The sequence below is a fragment of the Macaca mulatta genome, chromosome 10 (genome assembly GCF_049350105.2).
Source record: "Macaca mulatta isolate MMU2019108-1 chromosome 10, T2T-MMU8v2.0, whole genome shotgun sequence".
Classification (NCBI taxonomy): Eukaryota; Metazoa; Chordata; class Mammalia; order Primates; family Cercopithecidae; genus Macaca; species Macaca mulatta.
Window position 1 is genome coordinate 19,620,489 of NC_133415.1, and position 27,859 is coordinate 19,648,347.

General features: G+C 46.7%; 1 protein-coding gene and 2 long non-coding RNA genes across 52 annotated transcripts in view; 2 read left to right on the forward strand and 1 right to left on the reverse strand.

The window, feature by feature from the left end:
* Window positions 1-27,859, reverse strand: part of DEPDC5 (DEP domain containing 5, GATOR1 subcomplex subunit) — a 166,113-nt gene that overhangs the window by 30,384 nt on the left and 107,870 nt on the right. For 18 of the 50 annotated variants that reach the window (XR_013399213.1, XR_013399211.1, XR_013399209.1 and 15 more), the window contains 5 exons: window positions 18,594-18,748; window positions 15,751-15,828; window positions 14,366-14,498; window positions 12,495-12,603; window positions 9,096-9,323 (listed from right to left, as the gene is read on the reverse strand). Coding sequence is in view for 23 of the 50 variants with exons in the window: in XM_077949893.1 (XP_077806019.1) it covers window positions 9,096-9,323; window positions 12,495-12,603; window positions 14,366-14,498; window positions 15,751-15,828; window positions 18,594-18,748 (703 nt within the window). In the remaining 27 variants the exon portion in view is untranslated. Of the gene's footprint in view, window positions 1-9,095; window positions 9,324-12,494; window positions 12,604-14,365; window positions 14,499-15,750; window positions 15,829-18,593; window positions 18,749-27,577; window positions 27,644-27,859 lie in introns of all 50 variants that reach the window. The other 32 variants (XR_013399208.1, XR_013399216.1, XM_077949889.1 and 29 more) reach the window with 3 other exon arrangements.
* On the forward strand, window positions 36-27,850 carry LOC144331815 (uncharacterized). The gene is made up of 3 exons (XR_013399319.1): window positions 36-509; window positions 5,656-7,484; window positions 27,039-27,850. It is a non-coding gene; the product is annotated as an uncharacterized LOC144331815 (long non-coding RNA).
* Window positions 709-5,455, forward strand: LOC144331805 (uncharacterized). Its single transcript, XR_013399307.1, has 2 exons — window positions 709-761; window positions 3,436-5,455. It is a non-coding gene; the product is annotated as an uncharacterized LOC144331805 (long non-coding RNA).

A 27,859-nucleotide genomic window follows, 5' to 3' on the forward strand; every position in this document is an offset into this window, starting at 1 on the left:
TTCTTCCCGATTGTCCCTGTTTTTTGGACATATGATTTTTCTCTTTTCCTTTTTTTTTTTTTTTTTGAGATGGAGTTTCGCTCTTGTTGCCCAGGCTGGAGTACAATGGTGCCATCTTGGCACACTGCAACCTCTGCCTCCCAGGTTCAAGCAATTCTCTTGCTTCAGCCTCCTGAGTAGCTGGGATTACAGGTGCTCGCCACCACACTCGGCTAATTTTTTGTATTTTTATTAGAGATGGGGATTGATCATGTTGGCCAGGCTGGTCTTGAACTCCTGACCTTAGGTGATCCACCCACCTCGGCCTACCAAAGTGCTGGGATTACAGGCATGAGCCAACACACCCAGCCTATGACTTATTTTTCTATATACTGCTTCTCTCTCTCTTTCTTTTTTTTTTGAGAAGGAATCTCACCCTGTCGCCCAGGCTGGAGTGTAATGGCACAGTCTTGGCTCACTGCAACCTCCACCTTCTGGGTTCAAGCAATTCTCCTGCTTCAGCCTCCCGAGTAGCTGGGATTACAGGCATACGCCACCACACTGTGCTAATTTTTTGTATCTTTAGTAGAAATCTTCAGTAGAGATAGGGTTTCACCATGTTGGCCAGGCTGGTCTTGAACTCCTAACCTTGTGATCCGCCCACCTCGGCCTCCCAAAGTGCTGGGATTACAGGTGTGAGCCACTGCACCTGGTCTCTCTCTCTCTCTCTGTTTTTTGTTTTTTTTTGTTTTTGAGATGCAGACATATTTTTTCAGGCTGGAGTGCAGTGGTGCAATCTTGGCTCACTGCAACCTCCGCTTCCCAGGTTCCAGCAATTCTCATGCCTCAGCCTCACGAGTAGCTGGGATCACAGGTTCATGCCACCACACTTCACTAATTTTTGTATTTTTAGTAGAGACGGAGTTTCACCATGTTGGCCAGGCTAGTCTCAAACTCCTGACCTCAAGTGATCTGCCCGCCTCGGCCTTCCAAAATGCTGGGATTACAGCCATGAGACACCATGCCTGGCCTATATACTGCTTTCCTTTAAGCACTAAGAATTATCAAAGCTAAACTGAGATGATCTGAATCTCATCTTGAGCTGAAGACCAGAAGTCAAAAGAGGGTTTTGCCAGCCTACAGAAGGAGAAGGCTTTGGAAACGAGGATATTACTACAGAAACTGTCAAGAGAGAGAATCGGCTCATGCCTTAGTCCCAGCACTTTTGGAGGCCAAGTGGGAGGATTGTTTGAGCCGAAGAGTTCATGACCAGCCTGGGCAACACAGAGAGATCTTGTCTCTACAAAACCAACCAAAAAAACTAGCCGGGCATGAGGGCGTGCACCTGCAGTCCCAGCTACTTGGGAAGCTCAGGTGTAAAGACTTGCTTAAGCCCAGGAGTTTGAGGTTGTAGTGAGCTAGGATCACACCACTGCACTCCAGTCTGGGCAACAGAGTAAGACCCTGTCTCTCTCTCTGTCTCTTTTTTTTTTTTTGAGAGAGAGTCTTGTTCTGTCACCCAGGCTGAAGTAGTGCAATGGAGTGATCTCGGCTCACTGCAACCTCCACCTCCTGGGTTCAAGCGATTCTCCTACCTCAGCCTCCTGAGTAGCTGGGACTATAGGTGCCTGCCACCACGCCCAGCTAATGTTTGCATTTTTAGTAGAGACGGGGTTTCACCACGTTGGTCAGGCTGGTCTCGAACTCCTGATCTTGTGATCCACCGACCTTGTGATCCACCCGCCTCGGCCTCCCAAAGTGCTGGGATTACAGGCGTGAGCCACCGCGCCTGGCCGACCCTGTCTCTTAAAAAAAAACAACCTGTCAAGACAGCCTCCAAAACTAAAATAATGATGCAAAGGTGACAATACCTGAGGCATTTTCCACAAGCAATAACTCTAACCAAGAAGTAAGTGCAGCAAACAGGCTGAGACTGTGCACATGCCTCTGTGACATATGGCGTGTCCACTCACTTGGTGGGGACTAAGCACATGCCTAGGTGAGAGGCAGTTTGTCTGTTCCTGGGCTGGTAGCATTTTCTTTGTTTTTCTTTATTTGCTTGATGACCAGAGAAGAGTAGCATTTTCAATAGAATAAATGGCAGAACTACTGTTTTTCTGACACCTGGACAATTAATTGCTTAGTGTCAGAAGGTTTGCTGACTGCAAATGTTCCAAATTCAATTTTCCCCAATTCTGCCAAACTATATTCATTCATGTTTTTTCAGACATTCAACAAATATTTATTGCAGGTAACTACACATTAGGTAACATTCTAGGTGCTGGGAGAGCCAGTGAATGAAACTAAATTCATCACACAGCTTAAGTTTTTGTGGAGGTAGAAAAACACAGGCCAGGAGGGGTGGCTCATGCCTGTAATCCCAGAATTTTGGGAGGCCCAGACAGGTGGATTATTTGAGGTTAGGAGTTCGAGACCAGCCTAGCCAACATAGTGAAATCCCATCTCTACTAAAAATACAAAAACTAGCTGGGTGTGGTGGCGGGCGCCTGTAGTCCCAGCTACTTGGGAGGCTGAGGCTGGAGAATTGCTTGAACCCCAGAGACGGAGGTTGCAGTGAACCCGGGAGATGGAGGTTGCAGTGAGCCAAGATCATGCCACTGCACTCCAGCCTCGGTGACAGAGTGAGACTCTGTCTCAAAACACACTAATTGTACAAACACACACACAATGTCAAGTGGTGGCAAGAGCAAAGGAGATGAAGAAGTAGGAAAAGGGGCCCCGAGTGTGTGGTGTGGGGTCAGGAAAGGGCTCACTCACATATGATTTTTGGACAAGAGACTTGAAGCAAGTGAGGGAGGGAGACCCGAGGGCATCTTGGGGGAACAGTGCCCCAGGCAGAAGGAAAGCACTGGAAACAGAGATGTGTGTGGCATGTTCCCAGACACCAGACACAGATGGAAGCCAGTGTGGTGCAGCAGAGTGCACAGGAGGTGGACAAGGGACGAGACAGAGAATGAGGGGACCACATCCTGGGGGCCTGTGGGCTGCTGAAAACTCTGACTTCGGTTTCGAGTGAGCTGGGGCCATAAGAGGATCCTGCCCAATGGGGGAATACCACCTGACTTCCATTTGAAGAGGTCTCTCTGGCTCCTGTGTGCAAAGCAGTTTATAAGGAGCAGGGGCAGAATCCAGGAGGCCAGTGAGAGGTGACAGCAGCAATGCAGACAGGAGATGAAGGTGGCTTGAACCAGGATCATAGAGGAGACAGTAAGGAATGGTTAATCCTGAATCAATATTGAAATTAACTAAAAGGAAAACTGAATTTGCTGATGGGCTGGATGTAGAGCAGGAAAGAAAGAGCATGAGAAGGCAACTGAGTTTTTCTAAGTCACTAGAATGAGAAGGCAAGACTAAGGTGTTGTGGGGAAACAGCAGGGTTGGCTGGTTCTGAACACTGTACATCCAGTCCTCTAAGTGATCATGTCAAGTAGGTAGCTGGAGGGATGAGTCTCAAATTGGAGACATGGTCTGAGATGGAGACAGAAATCTGGCAGTGACCAGATCTTGGGGTAATAAAGGCCACTGGATTGATGTGACACTTTGGGGGTATAGAGATGAGGCCTGCATGCTGTAATATTAAAATATTAGGTTGCTGAAGAGAAACCAGCAAAGGAAACTGATTTTAAAACGAACGAGGAGAGCCAAAGGAGCAGTGTCTCAAGAGCCAAGCAAGGTAAGGGTTTAAAGGAGGAGTCAGAGATCATTTGACAAATGCTGTCACAGGGCAAGGAGGACCAGAACTAAGGACTGGCACAGGCTAAACAACATGGGCTCCCTGCATCAGGAAGGCTGTTCCAGCGGAGGGAATGGACAGAAACCCGATTTGAGTTTTGCTTTGCCAGCAGGAGAGAGTGTGTGCCTGTCACAGATTGACGGGGATGCTTTAGCAGAGAGGGGATGACTGCCAAAGTGCTACGCTGAGTACTGCGAGGGCTGGGGTCTCGTGTGCAGGTGGAGATGCTGCGTTAGAGGGAGGCAGAGAAGTGGGGACAGACACAGCTACTGGGCGAGGGCAGATGGCAGGTGGGAGTTTTCTTTTGACCGCTTCAGTTTTTACAGTGACACAAGATGCTGATGATGAGGGTGGGGAGCAGGACTCAAAGCTGTGTAATGAGGTTTGGTGGCTCAAAGCTATGATTACATAAAGTGAGATGTGAGTGGGAGAGGAAGAAAGTGAAAGCAAGATCAATTGGTTACAGGTCCTGGTGGGACAACAGTGAAAGAACTGTTGAAGCCAGGACTGGAGAGAGTGCACTGGGAAGAACAGCAGGGAGAGCATAGAGGGGAAGAAAGGGCACACTCAGAGAGCTGTGGTTCTGTAGCAAGGGCCTGGGACCTGAGTGTCCTTCATCACTGAGGGCAGGAGCCACTCCTGGAACTGGGCTATTGTACAAATCATCCGAAGTCCTGACAGGCTTTGACTCTTGTCTCCTTGGGCTGAAATGCAGTATGCTTGGCGCTCAGGCTTCAGGGCTAGGCAGTCCTGAGAATAAACTCCAGCTCTAGCACTTAGTGGCTGCAGAGCCTTGGGCAAATTACTTCGCCTCTCTGAGCCTCACAGTTTCTAAACTCTAAAGCATAAATTGTAGTACCCATCAGGAGACTGAGGTAAAGATTAATGAGACAATTTTCTGCTCTGTACAGGGCCTGACACATAAATTTTCTACAAATCACGGCATTAATGTTATCACCACTGCACCACAGCAGGCAAGACTGAAGCAACCACCACTGGCACCAATGAAAGCACAAGAGGAGGCCAGGGGCCAGAGCACAGAGGAGGACAGTGCTTCCCTCTAACATCTCAGCTCCAGCTCTGACCATTCATTCTACCTCAAAGCTCTGAAAGCATGCCCTTATCACGCATCAACCTGACACCTGCTTAGGGAAGTTACTGATGGGCTTCAAAGCCTCTCAGGCTTTGCTCTAATCTTGGCTCCTGACTGGAATCCTTGAATTTCTCCTAGGACAGTGGTTCTCAACTGGGGGTAATTTTACAGCCCCCAGGGGACATTTGGCACTGTCAGGGGACATTTTATCACACTGGGTGGGGCTGGGAGTGCTACTGGGTAGAGGGCAGGGATGCTGCTCAACATCCTCCAGTGCACAGAACACTTCCCCACAAGAAAGAATGATCTGGCCCAAAATGTCAGTAGTGCTGAAGTTGAGAAACCCTGCTCGTGGGTTTTGTATGATCTACTGGAGAAGATTCACATTAGAATAATTCCTTTTGTTGAACACTTTCAAGAAAAGGAAGAAAATGCTGGGCATAATGGCTCCCACCTGCAATCCTAGCACTTTGGGAGGCTGAGACAGGAAGATTCCTTGTACCCAGGAGCTTGAGAACAGCCTGGGCAACATAGGGAGACCCTGTCTCTATTTTTAAAAATAGAGAAGAGAAGAGAAGGGAAGGGAAGGGGAGGGGAGGGGAGGGAGGAGATAAGAGAAAGAAGGAAAAAGAAAAAAAAGAGAAGGCCGGGCGCGGTGGCTCAAGCCTGTAATCCCAGCACTTTGGGAGGCCGAGACGGGCGGATCACAAGGTCAGGAGATCGAGACCATCCTGGGTAACACAGTGAAACCCCGTCTCTACTAAAAATACAAAAACTTAGCCGGGCGAGGTGGCAGGCGCCTGTAGTCCCAGCTACTCGGGAGGCTGAGGCAGGAGAATGGCGTGAACCCGGGAGGCGGAGCTTGCAGTGAGCTGAGATCCGGCCACTGCACTCCAGCCTGGGTGACAGAGCGAGACTCCGTCTCAAAAAAAAAAAAAAAAAGAAAAAAAAGAGAAAGAACGAGCAAATGAGTTACTTTCCACCTTAAAAGACCAAAATTTAACAGATTTTGTAAAACATTTTTGCTAAAATGTATTACACACTTGCTGCCATTAGCTGCCCCGTTTTCTGCCTCTAATCTGGGGTGTTACCAAGAGATCTGTAAACAGACTTGCAAGAAATCAGTGGAGTAAATATGCTCTATGTGCTGGTTCTAGGGTCTCTCACCACAAGGAGGTGTCACTTGGATTTGTGGCATTTATTTGAATATTTATTTGAAATTTATTTGAAAGAAAGAAACCTTTTTGCTTTCTTCAGCTCTCACATAAATTGTCGCCATGCAAAATCCAATATTTACTTAATGTAATGCATTGTGTCTTTTTCTTAGAAAGTAACCTCGAGGCAAGTGGGAAGGTGACTTTTCAACTCTCTCTTCAGTACGTATCTGAAAGCACCTAGCTTTCAGGCTTAGTTCCTTGTTCTGCAGAGATGAAAATTCTTAATTTTTATCTATGAGGAAAAAGTAGACTTTAAAACTTGGCTACTAAAAATAAACTTGATTTCGTGAGAAAAATGGTGTAAAGTTGTTTCTTGAGAAGCTTCTCGTATGCAATCTAGTGCTAGAAGTGAATGATTAACACTGTACTTATCAAGTTCTTGTGTTTGTTATATTTGTAACAGGTTTTCCCCACTCCACCTTTGTTGCTGGACTATTGGCTTCTGCTTCCCACTGACATCAGGGTAGTTACCTGCTCTTTTCTTTGCTATTTCTTCTTCTTCTTCTTTTTTTTTTTTTTTGAGATGGAGTCTCACTCTGCCACCCAGGCTGGAGTGCAGTGGCGCCATCTCGGCTTACCACAACCTCTGCCTCTCAGATTCAAGCGATTCTCCTGCCTCAGCCTCCTGAGTAGCTGGGATTGCAGGTATCCACCACCACATCCAGGTAATTTTTGTATTTTTAGTAGAGATGGGGTTTCATCATGTTGGCCAGGCTGTTCTCAAACACCTGACCTCAAGTGATCCTCCTACCTCAGCCTCCCAAAGTGCTGGGATTACAGGCATGAGCCACATGCCTGGCCTTATTTGCTATTTCTAATAGGTCCTCCTATGACATAAAATCACAAGGTCACTGCTTGCTATTCAAAGGCCTTAAGTCTCAAGCCCTGGTGGTGCTCCAGGTGGTTTAGGCTGCCGGAAGTGAGCACACCCCAGGGTAACAGGGAGTATATGGCTTCTTTAATCCCCAAAAAACGTCAAGGAAGTAGAGAGTTCGAAATGCAAGGAAGGAAGAAGAGCAAGTCATGACTGCCTGAGGGAAAGGAGAGGCTGCTCTTTCCATGGTTCTGCCCTATCCTCCTCACCCCTTCACTTCTCACACACAGCACTAGAAAATGCTGGAGTGAGCCACATCCAGATCCAAGTGAATCTGAGGATCTGAAAACTTTTTTTTTTTTTTTGAGATGGAGTCTAGCTCAGTAGCCCAAGCTGGAGTGCAGTGGTGCAATCTCCGCTCACTGCAAGCTCCGCCTCCCAGGTTCACGCCATTCTCCTGCCTCAGCCTCCCAAGTAGCTGGGACTACAGTCACCCACCACTATGCCCGGCTAATTTTTTTGTATTTTTAGTAGAGACGGGGTTTCACCATGTTAGCCAGGATGGTCACGATCTCCTAGCCTTGTGATCCACCCGTCTTGGCCTCCCAAAGTGCTGGGGTTACAGGCGTGAGCCACCACACCCGGACTTTTTTTTTTTTTTTTTTTTTTTTGACAGAGTCCCGCTCTGTTGCCCAGCCTGGAGTGCAACGGCCTGATCTCAGCTCACTGCAACCTCCGCCTCCCAGGTTCAAGCAATTGTCCTGCCTCGGCCTCCAGAGTAGCTGGGATTACAGGCGTCTGCCACCATACCTGACTAATTTTGGTAGAGATGGGATTTCATCATGTTGCCCAGGCTGGTATCAAACTCTTGACCTTAGGTGGTTCACCCACCTCAGGCTCCCAAAGTGCTGAGACTACAGGCATGAGCCACAGCGCTTGGCCTAAATTTTTTTTTTTTTTTTTTTTTTTTTTTGAGACGGAGTCTCACTCTGTCACCCGGGCTGGAGTGTAGTGGCACGATCTCATCTCACTGCAAGCTCTGCCTCCCAGGTTCATGCCATTCTCCTGCCTCAGCCTCCCAAGTACCTGGGATTACAGGCGCACAATGCCACGCCTCGCTAATTTTTTGTATTTTGAGTAGAGATGGGATTTCACCGTGTTAGCCAGGATGGTCTCGATCTCCTGACCTCGAGATCCGCCCGCCTCAGCCTCCCAAAGTGCTGGGATTACAGGCATGAGCCACCTAATTTTGTATTTTTAATAGAGAGAGGGTTTCACTATGTTGGTCAGGCTGGTCTCAAACTCCTGACCTCAAGTGTTCCACCCACCTCAGCCTCCCAAAGTGCTGGGATTACAGGAGTGGGCCACCGTGCCAGCCTGGATCCAGAAACTTTGATGACCATTAACATCTCCGTTTTACCAGCTAGAAAAGGATTCCAATTAACTGAGGATTTACAGGCAAACAAAGCAGAACATAGAATTTCCCTGGAGATTGGTCTATGTTCTATTTGCTTTCTTCCTTTCAGAGGGTTTTCAGGATCCTCCAACTTGCCCTTAAGATAAATCTCATGGTCTTTGCCCAGAGCAGGTATTTTCTAAAGAAGTTCACATTTCAACCCATTAGTCAGGTCCCCCAGGGCAGAGTTCCCCGTTTCCTATCAGAGGTCATTGCCTTTCAATAAGCAGGTGTTCACCCCCATCTTAGAGCTGCAGGAATGGTGGAAAGGAGGGAAGTGTTTCAGTTTACATCCTTCAATATGGTAAGCACATTTGGGGAGGAAAGGAAGAGAGAGAGAGAGATTTTTGCTCTGCATGAGTGTCTGCAATGGATGACCTTTTAGGTTCCTTCCTCTTCTGAGATCGTAGGATGCTATGGTTGTAGGGAAGGCCTCTGGCAGGAACTAGCTGGTGCAGTGAGCACTAGCTCACATCTCCTATATCCTACAGAACTCTCGGGAAAATTGGCCACATATTTCTTCTCTCCTATCGGAGCAGGTCTGGCACTATGTTCTGATTTGAGAGGTGCTAAATACTGTCTGTTGGTTAGGACAATCATAAAACCACTCAGCAAGTGGAAGTCAGCAAGGGAGCCAACAGTGCGGACAGACACGGTGGCCGTTGTGACAGCCTCAGTGACTCTAATCCTGGTACATGTGGCATCGTTCCCTTGGCTGGCCACTACTTCCCCGCAGCCACCCACTGGCACACCCCCAGACCTCGTCTGGGTTGAACATGTACCTAAAAGTGCTGCTGCCTGGCTCCGTCCTCCAAAACTTCGGCTAAAGGAGCTGTGCCTACTTGCATAGGAGGCTGGCCGGCTGGGTAGCCAGGGCAGGAGAAAGGCAGGAATCTCAGAGTGCACGAGCTCTTCTGCCACAAAGGCCACCTCAAACCACTTGCGCTGGAAGCTGGCGAAGTCGTCCACTCCTGCTGTGTGCCAGGTGGTGGCGGGCTGCTGCATGGCCACTGGGAAAAGTGGAGGGGAGAGAAGGAGTACTCAACACAATTGCTTATTTTCTTAATGATGCATGCTACAACTTTAAAAACACGCTAAGTAAAAGAAGTCAGACACAAAAGGCCACATACTGTATAGTTCCATTTATGTGAAACACAGCGAATAGGCAAATCTTTGAGAAAGAAGGTAGATTATTGGTTGCCGGGGGTGGGAGGAGGAGTTGGAAAGTGACTGCTTAAGGGGATGGGGTTTCATTTCAGGGTGATGAAAATGGTCAGAAACTAGATGGACGTGAGAGTTGCACAACACTGTGGATGTACTAAACGCCCTGAACTGTTCATTTTTAAATGGTTAATTTTATGTCATGTGAACTTCAATGTAAAAAATATATATAGATTTTTTTTCTTTTTTTGTTAAGACTGAGTCTTGTTCTGACGCCCAGGCTGGAGTACAATGGTGCGATCTCAGCTCACTGCAACCTCCGCCTCCCAGGTTCAAACGATTTTCCTACCTCAGCCTCCTGAGTAGCAACATGCGCCACTACGCCCGGCTAATTTTTGTATTTTTAGTAGATGGGATGTTACCATGTTGGTCAGGCTGGTCTCAAACTCTTGACTTCAGGTGATCCACCTGCCTTGGCCTCCCAAAGTGCTGGGATTATAAGTGTGTGTCACTGTACCTGGCCCTAAAAAATATTTTATTCTCAGTTTATTTCTTTTTTTTCTCTTAGAGATAGGGTCTGCACTGCTTTGCCAAGTCTTCGGTGCAGTGGTACAATCCCGGCTCACCATAGCCTCAACCTCCTGGGCTCAAGCAATCCTCCCCTTTCAGCTTCCTGAGTAGCTGTGAAGACCAGCAAGTACAACCATGCCCAGCCAATTTTCTTTTTTTTTTTTCCTGTAGAAATGGGGTTTCACTATGTTGCTTACCCAGGCTGATCTTAAACTCCTGGCCTCAAGAGATCCTCATACCTCAGCCTTCCAAGGAGCTGGGATTATAGGCATGAGCCACCACCATTCTTGACCTTATTGTCAGTTTCATACCTCAAATTTCAGAATATATAACAGTAACCTGGTATGTTTTCAACTTGAAGATAGGTATCTACTGGTCAAACGTATAATTTAAAGGGAAAAGTGTCAATGGATATACTTGTAGCTACAAGGAAAAAAATCCCACACACATCCACTTCTGCCATATTCTTGAACAAGAGAGCACAGGGAGTGGCACTAGCTGCTTCATCTCATGTAAGATTGTTTTTTTTCTGAGATGGAGTCTCACTCTGTCACAAGGCTGGAGTGCAGTGGCATGATCTTGGCTCACTGCAACCTCCACTTCCTGGGTTCAAGCGAGTCTCCTGCCTCAGCCTCCCAAGTAGCTGGGACTACAGGGGTGCACCACCACGCCCAGCTAATTTTTGTATTTTTTAGTAGAGATGGGGTTTCACCATGTTGGCCAGGATGGTCTCGATCCCTTGACCTGGTGATCCACCCGCCTTGGCCTCCCAAAGTGCTGAGATGACAGGCATGAGCCACCGCGCCCAGCCATATTTGAGTCGTTAAACCCAGAGGCAGAGAAGCCATTTGTCTGCAGGATAGGAGTCACTTCTAGAACAGGCAAGGTCCCCTTTTGCTATAGGTGTACTGGAGATGCTGGTCTTGTTTTCTGTTGTTGCTGTTTTTTTGGTTTGTTTGTTTTTGAGATGGAGTCTTGCTCTGTCGCCAGACTGGGGTGCAGTGGCGCAATCTCAGCTCACTGCAACCTCCATCTCCTGGGTTCAAGAGATTCTCCTGCCTCAGCCTCCCGAGTAGCTGGGATTACAGGTGGCCACCACCACACCCAGCTATTTTTTGTATTTTTAGTAGAGATGGGGTTTCACTGTGTTGGCCAGGCTAGTCTCCAACTCCTGATCTCATGATCCGCCAGCCTTGGCCTCCCAAAGTGTTGGGATTACAAGCGTGAGCCACTGTGCCTGGCCTGTTTTTTTTTTTTTTTTTTTTTTTAAATAGAGTCTCACTCTGTAGCCCAGGCTAGAGTGCAGTGGCATGATCTCGCTCACTGCAACCTCTGCCTCCTGGGTTCAAGTGATTCTCCTGTCTCAGCCTCCCAAGTAACGGGGATTATAGGCACCTGCTGCCACGCCCAGCTAATTTTTTTGTACTTTAGTAGAGGCGGGGTTTCATCGTGTTGCCCAGCCTAGTCTTGAACTCCTGAGCTCAGGCAATCCACCTGCTTCGGCCTTCCAAAGTGCTAGGATTATAGGCGTGAGCCACCGTGCCCGGCCTGCTGTTGTTTTTGAGACGGAGTCTCGCTCTGTCAACCAGGCTGCAGTGCAGTGGCACAATCTCGGCTCACTACAACCTCTGCCTCCTGGATGCAAGCGATTCTCCTGCCTCAGCCTCCCAAGTAGCTGGGATTACATGCATGCACCACCACGTCCGGCTAATTTTGTATTTTTTAGTAGAGACAGGGTTTCATAATGTTGGTCAGGCTGGTCTTGAGCTTTTGATATCAAGTGATCCGCCAGCCTTGGCCTCCCAAAGTGCTGGGATTACAGGCATGAGCCACCACACCCAGCGAGATGCTGGTCTGAATCCGGGGTGCCTCCAGTTATGTGAGCCAGTTCTGACCATGCTAAAAGAGTTTTCCCTCTGGGGAATTACTTTTTCTCATTATTTAAAAAAAAAAAAAAAAAAGAAAAAAAAACCCACAGATACTTAAAATACTACTTGGAAAACTTGCTAGGGCTTGATAGTCTTCCTGGGGGTAGAAATGGAGTCTGAACTGGAGATCCAGCAAGTGAAAAGTGCTATGAATCACAGACTGGAGTCCATGATATGATAACCAGAACCACCTGGGCTGGGTGGGCAAGAGGGTGGGGTGCTCTAATTAAAAACAGCTACCAAAAACTGATGTGTGGGAATTTTCTCACACCAGGTCCCTTGGCCTCTTTTAGCTTTATCTTTGACCCACACTGTTCTCACCAAGAACACACTGTAGCTTAAGAAACGCTTGTCACTCTGGCTATGCTTATATTAAGTACAAAGGCTCAAGGAATTTGACAGATCTGTCAACTTATAATACAAAGTCACACATGCAGCTCAGGAAGCACCATCATGTGAAGGAGCAAGTCACCAGGAAAAACACTTGCCCCTGTGGGCAACCGCATTCGCCTCGGCTCTGACCTCGGTCGGGCTCTTTCTCCGTTACTATCTTGTAGAAATAGAAGCCGTAGATGAAGGTCCGCCAGGCTTCGCCAGATGCGTGTGTGATGAGCTGCTCTTCCAGCATTTTCTAGGAGAGACATTGAAACTCTGAAATTCCTGCAGAGGGGCATCTTGAAGGGGCAGCCCTCAGTCATGCTCTGGAGGCAAGGGAGTGACAGGAGCACTGAGGAGACCCTACCCTCCACCCCCAGATTAGACATGTCATACTTGATATATATTATATTTTAAAATGTAAACTCATATCATCAACAAATATTTCAAACATGCAGAAGGGCATAAAGAAATTCAGATGGCCAGGAGCAGTGGCTCACGCCTGTAACCCCAGCACCTTGGGAGGCTGAGGTGGAGTGGATCACTTGAGGCCAGGAGTTCGAGATCAGTCTGGCCAACATGGTGAAAACCCGTCTCTACCAAAAATACAAAAATTAGCTGGTGTAGTGGTGCATGCCTGTAATCCCAGCTACTCGGGAGGCTGAAGCAGGAGAATCACTTGAACCTAGGAGGCGGAGGTTGCAATGAGCTGAGATTAGCACTGTTGCGCTCCAGCCTAGGTGACAAAGCGAGACTCTGTCTCAAAAAAAAAAAAAAAAAGAAAAAAGAAATCCACATATACCACTATTCCGCTTTCACAAATTTGACGTTTCTCTATACTGATTTCAGATATTTTTATTTAAAAAAAAAAAATCTCCATAGACTCTCCCACTCCCATTAATCTTCCTCTCCCCAGAAATAAATGGTTAGTGTAATATTATTCTTAAATAATTTTATTATATAAACATGTATGATAGAGAATATAAGGTATTCTTTTGGGATTTTAAATTTTTAAATAAAGGGCATAATATTATATCATTTTGTAAGTTGGTTTTCCAGTCCGCATCATGCTTCTGACATTTATCCATGTTGACACATGCACCTTCAGCTCATTCATTTTAACTTCTGTAGTAGCACTTCATTATTTGAATAAGGAAATCGTATTCTCAGGGAGATGAGAGTGTATACGGCAAAGGCTATGCGAAACAGCACATCAAGACCCTCAAAGAGAGAACTGAGAATCACATGCTTATTCAAATCAGTTACTGATTTTAACATTTCCATGACGACAACCCAGCTGGTGAGGAAACATTACTGACTTCCAGTTGGGGCCCCTGTACAGACAGGATGGCATGAATTGGCTCAGTCAACTGGCCCTTCCCCATTTCCTTGTTGTTCCAGTTGTGCCATATTCCAGAGTTCCACTTCTGAGCAGTGTAATTAAATCCAGCAAGCATGGTGTTAAGTGCCTACCAGGTGCCAAACAACATGCCTGGCACTGGTGATAGAGAAATGGAAAATAAGAGGTGATCCTGCCCTCAAGGAGCTGGCTGAGGCAGGAGACAAATGAGAGACAGATAGATCTTCATGCTGTTGTGCTAAGAGCTCTGACAGAGTAAGTACAAGGTGACAGAAGGCCCGTGGGGCAGAGCCTTCAATCCAGCATTGAGTCTTGAATAAGCATGCATTGACCAGGGGAAACTGGGGGCTTGAGGTCATAGGGAGGGCATTCCCCCAAAAATCAGAGAGATTTTTCTGAGGTTTATAAGTGCACAGATTCTGTCCAAAACATTTCAGTTCAGACAATACATTCTGCACGGTTTTTAAGTCAAGATACAGTGTACTTCAAAGCAAGACTTGCTCTTTCATCAATTCCAGAAAGGCCTCCCACTTATTAAAAATGAATCCTCATCCCAACCTGCAGATCTCATTACTGGAAAGGGTGATGGCTTCTAAGGCAGGCCCTGATTTTTCGGGACCTAAGCAAACAGCTCTGTGGGCTCCTCTTGCTGTCTCACCTGCATGATATCGATGGCCATCGCCTGTGTCTGGATCCCCTCCACGTGGTTCACCAGCCAGTGCACCACCTCTGCGCTGATGAAGCAGTACGGTGAGAGGCCCTTCTGTTCAGAGAGCAGCTGGACTCCTGTCCTGGGTTCCATTGTGGTGAGCAGGGAGCAGGGGATGTGTGTGCCCCGTGGCAATAAGTGGAAGGAAAGATGAAAAAGAAGTGACTCCTACTACAGCATTTAATACCATAAAGCAGTGTCCCTATGCTATTCCTAGACTCAGAGAAATACCCATGAGAGGACAAAATAAGTTGTTACAAGGCGGCCGGGCACAGTGGCTGACGCCTGTAACCCCAGCACTTTGCGAGGCTGAGGTAGGTGGATCACCTGAGGTCAGGAGTTTGAGACCAACCTGGCCAACATAGCGAAACCCCTTCTCTACTAAAAACACAAAAATTAGCTGGGCGTGGCCGGGCGCAGTGGCTCAAGCCTGTAATCCCAGCACTTTGGGAGGCCGAGACGGGCGGATCACAAGGTCAGGAGATCGAGACCATCCTGGCTAACCCGGTGAAACCCCGTCTCTACTAAAAAATACAAAAAAACTAGTCAGGCTAGGTGGCGGGCGCCTGTAGTCCCAGCTACTCGGGAGGCTGAGGCAGGAGAATGGCGTAAACCCGAAAGGCAGAGCTTGCAGTGAGCTGAGATCCGGCCACTGCACTCCAGTTTGGGCGACAAAGCAAGACTCCATTGCAAAAAAAAAAAAAAAAAAAATTAGCTGGGCGTGGTGTTGCGTGCCTGTAATTCCAACTAGTCGGGAGGCTAAAGCGATAGAACCACTTGAACCTGGGAGGTGGAGGTTGCAGTAAGCCAAGATCATGCCACTGTCCTCCAGCTTGGGCAACAGAGTGAGACTCTGTCTCAAAAAAAAAAAAAAAAAAAAAAATCAAAGAAGTTGTTACAGGGGGAAAAGGAGAAGGGGGAGGGGAAAAGATGGGAACTGACATTCAGAGAATACCTATATTTGTCAGGCATTATAGTAGGTACCTCACATAATTATTTCATTTAATCTTTACATGAACCCTGTGGCTTAACTCCTTTTTTAAAAAATCCCTTTTTAAAAAATCCCATCTTGAGGTGGAGGGTGGGTGAGCCAAGACGGCGCCACTGCACTCCAGCCTGGGTGATAGAGTGAGACTCTGCCTCAAAAAAAAAAAAAAAATCCCATCTTACAAACAAGGAAACAGAGGCTCAGAGAGGTCAAGTGACTTGCCCAAGGTCTCAAAACTGGTGAGAAGTACAGTGATGTATGAATCCACCAAACCACACTGCCTGAGCATGGCTACGGCACAGGCCTTTGGGAACCTTCCAACCCTACACTGTGATGAGCCACTTACGAGGGGTGCTTCATGGCTTCCAGGATCTCTGTCAGGGTGGAGGATGAGGTCAAAGAGCTTGCCACCAGCTGCTGAGAGCTGTAACACAAGGTGTCAGGTCAGCAAAGCAAAGTGGCACGTATGCAGTCAAGAGCACAAATATTAGGAACAGTCTCCCCTTCTTATGCAGCCAGAAACCAGGACAATGTTGACATTAAAGGCATTTTAGTAAATTCCAAACAGCTGTAACAGGGGGATATCTCATGGGGGGTTTCCTATTTTAAAATGTACACATTTAGCGCCGGGTTTGGCGGCTCACGTCTGTAATCCCAGCACTTTGGGAAGATGAGGCAGGTGGATCACTTGAGGTCAGGAGTTCAAGATCAGCCTGGCCAACACAGTGAAGTCCCGTCTCTACTAAAAATACAAAAACTAGCCAGGCATGGTGATGTGTGCCTGTAGTCCCAGCTACTTGGGAGGCTGAGACAGGAGAATCGCTTGAAACTGGGAGGTGGAGGGTGCAGTGAGCTGAGGTTGTACCACTTGCTGCACTCCAGCCTGGGTGACAGAGCGAGACTCTTGTCTCAAATAAATAAATAAAATAAAATAATAAAATAAAATGTCCACATTTAGAATTCAAAGTACTTTTGTGTCCAAACTTGCCCTTAGTAAGCATCTCTCCTTTTAATAATATTCCTCAGGTCCACGGCCCAACCACTTCCAAGAAACCCCCTGGATTGCTCTGGGTTTGCCCCAAGAGCCTTTCACAGGTAGCTTCATTGAATCCTGACCAGAGAGGACTAGGTAACACTGTAAGAGCATGGGGAACGGAATCCCAGTATCATCACTAACCTGCTATGGAGCTTCTCTTGGCCTCAGTTCCCCCATGTGAAAAATGGGGTTAATGCTGCTCCTGTCTTTGAGGGCTGATGTGAGGCGAATGTTTATACGATGCTGAGCACATGTACAAGGCTGACACACATGAAGCCCAAAGTGATAAAAAATACTAAAACAATTAACACCAACCCTTTGAAACTGACTAAAGGAACTGCTGAAGGTCAAAGAGCCAGGAAGTACCAGGATGTGGATTTGAATCCAGGTCAGTCTCTCTCCAAAGCCCTTTCCACCACCTGCTGCCCACATTCTTGCTCAAAAGTGTGATGGTCCCTCAAAACGTGCTTAATATTCAGCAGCTGAGTGGCCAACCACCATATCAAACCGGGCCAGTTGTGGGGCTTATCCAGAAGCTCCTCAAGTTTTTTGAACTTCTCCCTTTCCTCAGTCCCAGACTACTCTTCATGACTATTCAGAGGGTCCAGAAATCACTGGAAGCATTTCAGAATTTCAGGGTTACAAAAAGCTTTCAAAGACCCTTGAACTTCCTTCTAACGCCTGAGTCTCTGCTGAGACCACGAGTCTGGGCAAGAGGCTGTCCTATCTGTTTGAACATTTTCAATGGCCGAGAACTCTGCTCCTCTAAGTGCGGCCCGTTTCCATGCAGCAGGACCCACTGCTAGTAAGTTCTTCATCATGAAATAGCATCTGCTCTCTGTATTTTTCAGTCATTGGTCCTGATTCTACCTGCCATGTCATTTTTGGTCTTTTCACCTCCAGCCTAAACACCCCTGATTCCTCACTTCTTCTGAAAGCAGAAGAAAACCTACTGTTCTACCCTTGTAAGCAATGAGGAAGCCGATAAATGCATTCAATTTCTATGCAATGGGCAGCCTCTCCAATCTCCTCCACGTCTAGAGCAAAAAGCCAGGTAGGCTTGATGGGGATATGGGCATGAGTGAAGGTAGAGAGCAGTGAAGTCCAGACCTGCTCCTGCTTCTGAAGTGTCCTTCACCTCTACTGGCCAGAATGAACAGGCTGCAGTAGATGAGACAAAGATCAAGCCAGCACAGAAATTATGACATAAGGGAAACAGAGTGACTCCTGACAGAGGTCAGTCAAGTAAGCAGCCCCAGAGAACTTTCTGCTCTCAGGGACAGGGGTACAAAAGTTAAGTATCTTAGATCATTTTGCCAAGGACTGCTTAGTCAGTAACAAAAGACTGAGGCAAGGCCGAGGCGGGAAGCTCACAAGGTCAGGAGATCGAGACCATCCTGGCTAACATGGTGAAACCCCATCTCTACTAAAAATACAAGAAATTAGCTGGGTGTGGTGGCCGGCACCTGTAGTCCCAGCTACTTGGGAAGCTTAGGCAGGAGAATGGCGTGAACCTGGGAGGTGGAGCTTGCAGTGAGCGGAGATCGCGCCACTCCACTCCAGCCTGGGTGACAGAGCAAGACTCCATTTAAAAAAAAAAGAATAGACTGGGACATAATTATTATAAAGCAAACACAGCTGGGAAGAAAATAAAAAGGTTTCTCAGAATTGACAACAGCATTAAAAGCTGGTGCACTTGCTCGAGCAAATGAAGTACAGGCAGCTTCCTTTTCCTCGGGATACTAAGGAATAGAAGAACAGTCATGTTTGGCCACAATTAGTGATTCATCCACTGTTTGTTCTTTTCCTTACTGACTGCATGCTATGACGTGCAAGACATCGTGCCACAGGCACCACAGTGAACAAGACAGATTAGGCAGGGCCCCCTTCCAGAAGCCCTGTACTCCTGCGTGGCGCTTGACACTTTCCTACGTCTCTGTGGGAACCTCTTAGCTATCCTGTGAGGATGGCAGGAAACAGATCATTACTCCCACCATACAGATGTGGGTAAGGACTAACTTGCCCAGGGTCCCATGTGACTTGTGGCAGAGTCAGAACTTGGCCCAGAGCTTTGGACTTCCAGCCTTTGCAGCCTTTGAGATCAGACTGTCCCTACTCTCCAGGAACACGGGTTTGGCCACTCTGAATCTCACCTGCTGTCACTGGAGTTTGTGGAGGAGTAGCCCTGTTCTCCTATGTTCTGGGAGTTCCCAAAGGTCTGGCTGTTGCCTCTGTCCACGGATTGGCCTGTGCTTATGCCCAAACTGGTGCCGTCCAACACAGGAGTGGCTGTTTGGTCCACAGATACCTGCAGGAGATTTTAAAACGAATACTTGAATCCAAAAATAACCGGCAGGAAAACACAGTAAATAAGCTGTACTGGCTTATTCACTCAATAAGCATTCACAAAAAATAAATAAAAATTAATGCAATCTTTTCTATTCCTCTCATTCCCACTTTCCCTTGGTCCCTAGAGGCAGAGCTAAAGGAGTCTAGAGACTCTACCCAGTCTTGTGTGCACTGCCTTCTATCAGAGCAGCTGGGAACTCCCACCCTTCAAACTAGGGCAGACGAGAGGCCACTCTTCACAGTAAATCCCCAGGACCAAAGAAATCGCTTCATTACCTGCCTCAAACAAAAAGATTTACACTAAAGAAAAATCTCCATAGAAAGAGTAGAGAAGTCAGAATCACTCCTTATGAGGACAGCAGGACTGAAAGAGAGACCACATTTAAAGACAAATAGGTGAACATCACAATGCATATCCTCTGTCCACTGTGACTCACCCTTTCCCACCACCCCAAACCTCCTTTCCTCTATCTTTCAGTTGCTCAGCTTCAACTCTCAGAGCCATCTCTTCTCCAGCTTTTCATCTAAAGACAGGCCTAGTCCTGTGGCCTGCCCTCTGCAGATGCAAATGCATCTCTAAATCATGCCTGTACTTCCTCTGGCCAGGGAGGGCTGTAACACTCTTTTAACTGGCCCCTGATTGTGGCCTCTCCCTCAAAAACCCTACCTGTGAGCCAGCTCTATTTGCATCGTCTATTAAGAACAGTTCCAATCCCATCATTCTGTTACTCCGAAAACTTTCAAGTCTCCCCATGAACCCCTACACTGCAAACCAACTCACAGGACATCAAGGGTCCTGCGCAACATTGGCTTGACGTGAGATCTCACCACACTGCCTACCATTCACCCACGTGTGTGTTTCCAGCCAAATGAAACTCTGTGTGTATAAATCCTGTCTATGTGCCCCATATCACCCTGGGGTGCTCTTCTCCACAACTAGTGGCTAAAAAGCCATCAGTCTTTTTTTTTTTTTAAAGACATAATCTTGCTCTGTCACCCAGGCTGGAGTGCAGTGGCACGATCTCTGCTCACTGCAACTTCTGCTTCCTGGGTTCAAGTGATTCTCCTGCCTCGGCCTCCCAAGTAGCCGGGATTACAGGTGGGAGCCAACACACCTGGCTAATCCCATCAGTCTTTAGGGCCATTTTAAACGCTGCTCCCTTAGCAAACTGTTCTCTGATTCACTCCACCCCAGGCTCTAAGCAGATCCATCTCCCTCCCTCTCTACTCTGGACCTCTATGAGTTTGTGGTAGCTGCCGAGTTGTGCCTCATGTAATGGTGTTGTATCTTTTTTTTTTTCCAGAGAGAGGGTTGCCTTCTGTCACTCAGGCTGGAGTGCAGTGGTGCCATCACATCTCACTGTAACCTCAAACTCTTGGGCTCAAGCAATCCTCCTGCCTCAGCCTTCCAAGTAACTGGGACTACAGGCATGCACCACCACACGTGACTATTTTTTTTATGTAGAAAGTGTCTAGCTATGTTGCCTCGGCTGATCTCAAACTTCTGGGTTCAACTGATCCTTCTGCCTCAGCCTCCCAAAGTACTGGCATTACACGTGTGAACCACTGTGACCAGCCTGTAATGTTGTTATATCTCCTTTAAGGGTCCTGGAGGCAGGATTATGACCTGTTCACCTGGAAGCCCAGCAGCATGCATCAAAGGTTATACTCATAGCAAGTATATGAAGAGAATGACTAAGCCTTTCAGAGCAATTCTGGAAAAGTGTAAGGCTCTTAGAACCTCCTAACTTGAGGTTTTTTAGTACTTCCAGAAGGGATCTTTCTATCAGATACTTTGTTAGCAAAAATTGTTTTCCAAAACAAGTCTTCTCAGCTGGGTGTGGTGGCTCACGCCTGTAATCTCAGCATCTTGGGAGGCCAAGGCGAGTGGATCACTTGAGTCCAGGAGTTTGAGACCAGTCTAGGCAACATGGCGAAACCCCATTTCTACAAAAAATGCACAAATTAGCCAGGCATGATGGCACACGCCTGTAGTCCCAGCTACTTGGGAGAATGAGGTGGGAAGACTGCTTGAGCCCAGGAGGCAAAGGTTGCTGTGAGCCGGGATCCTGCCACTGCACTCCAGCCTGGGCGACAGAGAGAGACCCTGTCTCAAAAAAATAAAATGAAATGAAATAAAGAAAATAAAACAAGGCTTCTCAGTCTCAGCACTATTGCCCTCTGGGGTGAGATAAGTGTTTGCTGTGGGGGGCTGTCCTGTGCATTGTTGGATGTTCAGAAGCATCCCTGGCTTCTACCCACTGGATACTAGTAATACCTCCTCACCTATCAACCCCAACCCCCAATTATGACAAATAAAAACGTCTCTAGATACCACCAAACGTCTCTTGGGGGGTAAAGTTCCTCCTGGTTCTGATAGAACCATTTTGCTGTTCTACAGCAGGCTCAATGATTTGTAAAAAAAAAAACCACACAGGTTTTGCTGGCACCATAAACACACAGAGAAATGCAGCAAGAGACAGCTTGCAATTACCAATTACCACCTGCCTCTAACCAGTAAGGTTTACCATGCCGTAAATTTAAATGAGAATAAGCTAAATAAAAGGGACTAGACCCAGCTCTTATGCATGTAAGAGTGGCTCTTAGGCATTGCCTTCTGGGCCCCTATAGTGGGGTTCTCTCATGTACTATACAAGAATTGCTCTACCAGCCTAACCTGAAGGCCATTACCAGAAATGCACATTAGTCCTGCAGTCTTATTTTGTTGGGAGTGGGGGTGGGGGGTGGTTAAGGTGTTGTCCTCTAGATCAGGAATTGGGAAACATTTTTTGCAAGAGATCAGAGAGTAAATATTTCAGGCTTTGTGGGCCATATGGTCTCTGTCACAACTACTCAACTTTGAATAAGAAAGTGAGAAAGCAGCTATAGGCAATATGTAAATGAATGGGCGTGGCTCTATTCCAATAAAACTTTATTTACAAAAGCAGATGGTGGACCAGATCTGCCCCATAGTTTCCTCACCTCTGCTCTATCTATGTATCACACAATGTCTATCTTTTAAGGGGCCGTACAGAAAAGGCATTTTGTTTAGATCTTAATACCAAGAAAAGTTATGCGTCTCCCAAGGAATCTGGCTGTCTTTATTTTATAATCACTCTGAGTCTTGGAACAGAGGTTTCCCACTTTTCTGTGGCTACGAGGAGGTTCAGAGCTGAATTTGGCACAAAATTCTATCTACTTTACAAGGCCTTATATTACATCCTGTCTAATTTTTCTTCTTTACCTGAATTTCCCCCATCTAGTCATGTTTTTATTTTAGGGGCTGCATTTACTTCCATGATCCAAACGAAGCAACTTTTTGGAATAAGATCAGTGGTGAACAAAGATAAATGGCAGGTGGGATGGACGGAATGGCAGATGTCTCACGTAGATAGATGCCTGGCAAAGAGCCAAGTAGAGGGAGATGTCTTTCATCTTAAGAATCTTATGAACATTGTCCAAAAAAAGGACTCCATTTAACATATGTAGATACTCCCCCCTCTGCTTTAGAGTAGGCTAGACTTAGTGATGTGCCTCCAAAAAATGGAGTATAAAAAAGGAAAAAATAGTAACTTCATAGTGGAGACGGCTAACAAATATGACATTAACCAAGTGATGAATGAGTGATGAAGGTTATCGCTGCCAGTGATGTTGTGTGGCTCTCAGGTACCTCATGATGAGAAGGGCACTTCCCCTCTGGGGTATTCTTTTTGAGTAGCTGCAACTCTAGTCTAACCATGAAAAAAAACCGTGGACAAACCCAGATTTGGGGACATTCTATAGGACACCTGGCCAGGACTCCTCAAGGCAGTGAAGGTCATTTAAAAAAATAAGGAAAGGGCCGGGCGCGGTGGCTCACGCCTGTAATACCAACACTTTGGGAGGCCGAGGTGGGTGGATCACAAGGTTAGGAGATCGAGACCATCCTGGCCAACATGGTGAAACCCTGTCTCTACTAAAAATACAAAAATTAGCTGGGCGTGGCGGTGTGTGCCTGTAATCCCAGCTACTTGGGAGGCTGAGGCAGTAGAATCGCTTGAACTCAGGAGGCGGAGGTTGCAGTGAGCGGAGATTGCGTCATTGCACTCCAGCCTGGTGACAGAGAGAGAGCGAGACTCTGTCTCCAAAAAAAAAAGAAAAAGAAAAAGAAATGAAAAAAAAAAGGAAAGCCTGAGAAACAGTCACAGACTAGAAGAGACTGGGAAGCCAGGCAATGTGGTACCCGAGATTGGCTCCTAGAACAGAAAGAAGACATTAACTAAAAAAATGGCAAAATCTAAGTCTGGTGTTTGATTAAAAAAAATCCAAACCTCTCAGCAGCAGCACCAATCCCCAGTTTCCCCCCACATATTGGCACTCCCAAGCTACAAGAGAAAGTGAGGGAGGGAGCCCTGTTAGAGATGCCTCTGAGATGAGCACCACCCACCACAGGCGCCCCCCATGGGTCTTCTACCTTGCACCTCGTGAGCTTGTCACGGCCCCACTTTCTCATGCTGGAGGGTCATCAGCTACAAGGAAACAGCTGGATCTGCCAGCCCAGCTCTCCACTGTGTCTGGAGGCTGCTAGGGATGACACTCTGCTTTGTCTTACCCGGAGACAAATGGGTTAAGTGGGCTCCTGCTTTCCAGTCACTCAGCTCCTGCCAGGCAGACAGAGGCATTGCAAGGGATCCATGACAGAATCCCCTATGCCTTCCAGAGAGGGAAAGCTTGGGAATAACTTGCAGACCCACAGCTCAGATGTTCTCTAAGGTCAAGATCAGGGAAGGAGAATATTATCCCAAATTAAAACCACCTCTTTGCCCTCATGAAGCTTGCCATCTAGGGGTGAGCAGAAGACAGGCATTAATATTCATAAAGGATTTTATTCATCCCTGTTATTTCCCATAGCACTTGGCACAGCCCTACACCCAACAGGTGCTTGGAATTTGCTATCTCAATTGATCTGAATTTTGTCACAGAGGCAGCCTCCTTCCTCTATGTGTCCATCATATATATATATATATATATATATATATATATATATATTTTTTTTTTTTTTTTTTTTTTTTTTTTTGAGACAGGTCTTGCTCTGTCTCCCAGGCTGGAGTGTGGTGGCGCAATCGTGGTCACTGCTGCCTCCACCTCCTGGACTCAAGCACTCCTCCCTCCTCAGTCTCTCAAATAACTGAGACTGTAGGCATGCACCACGACACTTAGCTAATTTTTTTATTTTTATTTTTTGTAAAGACAAGGTCTCACTGTGTTGCCCAGGCTGATTTCAAACTCCTGGACTAATAGGGATCTTCCTGCCTCCACCTCTCAAAGTGCTAGGATTACATGTGTGGGCTGCTGCACCTGGTGTTACTTATATTTTTGTATCTTACATCATTCCAAAAAAGGTGAGGCTACTAATAAATAGACACACGATAAGATTTAAAAAAAATACGGCTGGGTGTGGTGGCTCATGCCTGTAATCCCAGCACTTTGGGAAGCCGAGGCAGGTGGATCACCTGAGGTCAGGAGTTCGAGACCAGCGTGGCCAACGTGGCAAAACCCCGTCTCTACCAAAAATACACAATTAGGCCAGGCGCAATGGCTCACTTCTGTAATCCCAGCACTTTCAGCACTTTGGGAGGCCAAGGTGGGCAGATCACTTGAGGTCAGGAGTTGGAGACCAGCCTGGCCAGCATGGTGAAACCCCATCTCTACTAAAAATACAAAAAAATTAGCCGGGTGTGGTGGCAGATGCCTGTAGTCCCAGCTACCTGGGAGGCTGAGGCAGGAGAATCATTTGAACCCAGGAGGCGGAGGTTACAGTGGGCTGAGATCGTGCCACTGCATTTGAGCATGGGCAACAGAGCAAGACTCCATCTCAAAAAAAAGTGAGATCCCAGCAATCTGGCCTCCCAAAGTGCTGGGATTATAGGTGCGAGTCACCACGTGCAGTTGAGAAATGGATATTATTTCTAATCCTCAGAACAACCCTACAAAGAAATTATTTTTTATTTCCTTTAACAAAATGAAGAAACACACACAGTACATTTTTTTTTTTTTAAATAAAGAAACAGGTTCAGAAGGTTAATTCACAGGACTAACACAGCTCCCTGACATTGCATAGAGGCCAAGATTTGAAAGCAGCCATCTGGGCCAGGCATGGTGGCTCATGCCTGTAACTCCAGCACTTTGGGAGGCTAAGGCAGGTGGATCACCCGAGGTTAGGAGTTTCAGAGCAGCCTAACATGGTGAAATCCTATTTCTACTAAAAATACAAAAAATCAGCTGGGCATGGTGGTGCATGCCTATAATCTCAACTACTCGGGAGGCTGGGGCAGGAGAATCGCTTGAATCTGGGAGGCTGGGGTTGCAGTGAGACGAGATCGTGCCATTGCACCCAGCCTAGGCAACAAGAGTGAAATTCCGTCTAAAAAAAAAAGAAAAAAGAAAGCCATCTGACTCCATTGGCCTCCCTCCTCCATATTATGCTGCACATCAGAAAATACACAAAGCGAGTTTTATGTTCTGTGTATTTTACCACAATAAAAAATAAACATAAAGAAAAAGTACAATTTAATTTTGTGTATGTATAAAGAGCTCTTACTATCTCTGATAGAATTTTTTTTTGTTTTTTTCAGATGGAGTCTCACTCTGTTGCCTAGGCTGGAGTGCAGTGGCGCGATCTCGGCTCACCGCAACCTCTGCTTCCCGGGTTCAAGCAATTCTCCTCCCTCACCCTCTTGAGTAATTGGGACTACAGGTGAATGCCACCATGCTGGGCTAATTTTTGTATTTTTATTAGAAATGGGGTTTCACCATATTGACCAGGTTGGTCTCGAACCTCTGACCTCAAGTGATCCATCTGCCTTGGCCTCCCAATGTAATTTTTTTTTTAATGTATACATTTTTTTAAAAATTAGAGACAGGGTTTTCCAATATTGTCCAGGCTGGTCTTATTCTCCTGGGCTCAAGAGATCTTCCCACCTCACTTCCCGCCTTTTCAACAAAACACCTGGTGGGTAATATAATCCTTATTTGTGTGCCTCTCCTGAGTCTAAAACTTTCCATTAACAGTCTCCTGTAAGAATGTAAAAGGTGGCCAGGCACAATGGCTCACGCCTGTAATCTTAGCACTTTTGGGAGGCCAAGGTGGGCCTATCACCTGAGGTCAGAAGTTCAAGACCAGCCTGGCCAACATGGTGAAACCCCTTCTCTACTAATAATACAAAAGTTAGCTGGGCGTGGTGGTGCACACCTGTAATCCTAGCTGCTCAGGAGGCTGAGGCAGGAGAAATGCTTGAACCTTAGAGGTGGAGGTGACAGTGAGCCAACATTGTACCACTGCACTCCAGCCTGGGCGACTAGAGCGAAACTCTGTCTCAAAACAAAAACAAAAAAAACACAAAGTAAAAGGTTAATGGCCAGACACAGTGGCTCATGCCTGTAATCCCAGTGCTTTGGTAGGCCAAGGCAGGAGAATCACTTGACACCAGGAGATGACCAGCCTGGGCAACAGAGCAAGACCCTACTTCGAAAAAAACAAAAAATTAGCTGGGCATGGTGGTTCATATCTATAATCCCAGCTACTTGGGAAGCTAAGGCTGGACTCCAGCCTGGACAACAGAGCAAGACACTACCTCTAAAAAACAGAAAGTAAAAGGTGAAAAGGATCAACCAATGTTTGTTTTAAACCAAAAACACAGTGCTCTACCCACACTCAGATTTTAGAGATGTTGCTTAGATTAGGACTCAAAGGTCCTTACAGGGATTTGCCTATAGTTACACCGCTGACTGGGAAGAGGCAGGTGGGCATAGCTGAAGACTTGCACAGAAAGGCATGGTACCTCTGACCTGTTCCAATGTTAACTAAACCCTTACCCTCCCAGTGCAGTGCGCAGAATGATGTAGGAGCTCAGTCATTCACTAGTGGTATGCCCATTAACCAGCTAACGACCTTTTCTTTTCTCATTTTAAAAAATTCTATTTTATTATTTTTATTTATTTATTTTTTTTGAGACAGACTCTGGCTCTGTTGCCCAGGCTGGAGTACAGCGGCGTAATTTTGGCTCACTGCAACCTCTGACTCCTGGGTTCAAGGGATTCTCCTGCCTCAGCCTCCTGAGTAGCTGGGCTTACAGGCATGTGCCACCACACCTGACTAATTTTTGTAATTTTAGTAGAGATGGGGTTTCACCATGTTGGCCCAGATGGTCATGAACTCCTGACCTCAAGTGATCCGCCTGTCTCGGCCTCCCAAAGTGCTAGGATTACAGTCGTGAGCCACTGTGCCCAGCCTCGTCCAAATCTTTTAACTGACAAATAATTTAACTGAAATCCAGAAGCTACGTGAGCTACACCTTCGACCTATGAAGTACCACACGCCTATTAATAAACATTTGCTGTGTTTTTTCACCACTTTCTGCCACACTGTTATAAATTTATCTGGTTGTATTGGGAGGGGAAAAAAAACAAGTGTTCAGCCCTAAAGTAAGCATATTTCATGTTGCTCATAAAACCTAAAAGTGAAGATGCTGCAAAGTGGCAAAGAATCAGTGGCAACTACGTGAAACAGACAGTGATGAGAAAGTCATCACTGATACAATCGTATGTTCTTCTACATTAATCTCTTCCATCCCCGCTTCACCGCCACAAACAAGATGGAAGAGAACGTACACTTCTGAGACCAAATTCAATTTCAACTGCCCCCCAAATTTAGTTGCAGCCCAATGCCATATGTTCAGAGCCTAACAGAAGGCCAGCTCGTGGCGTCTGCCACTGGGACAGGCATGCAAAGCCCTGGAGTTGGACTAACCTGAGGGTAGAAGGCGGACGATGCTGTGCGTGGGCTGCGGACAAACTCCATAAAGAAGGCCCCGTCCTGAAGTCAGAGGAGGAGGAAGCAGCAGCAGCAGGTGCAAGGAAGCGAAGAAACGGAATGTGTACCAGTGGTTAACCATCAGGGGAAGGAGACAGGTATGAAAAACAAAAAATAAAAATAAAAACAAGGAGGGAAGGAGAGAAACAAGGACACATGAAGAGGATGGGGAAAAATAAATAAAAAAAAAAAAAAGAAAAAAAAAAGAAGGAGAGAGAG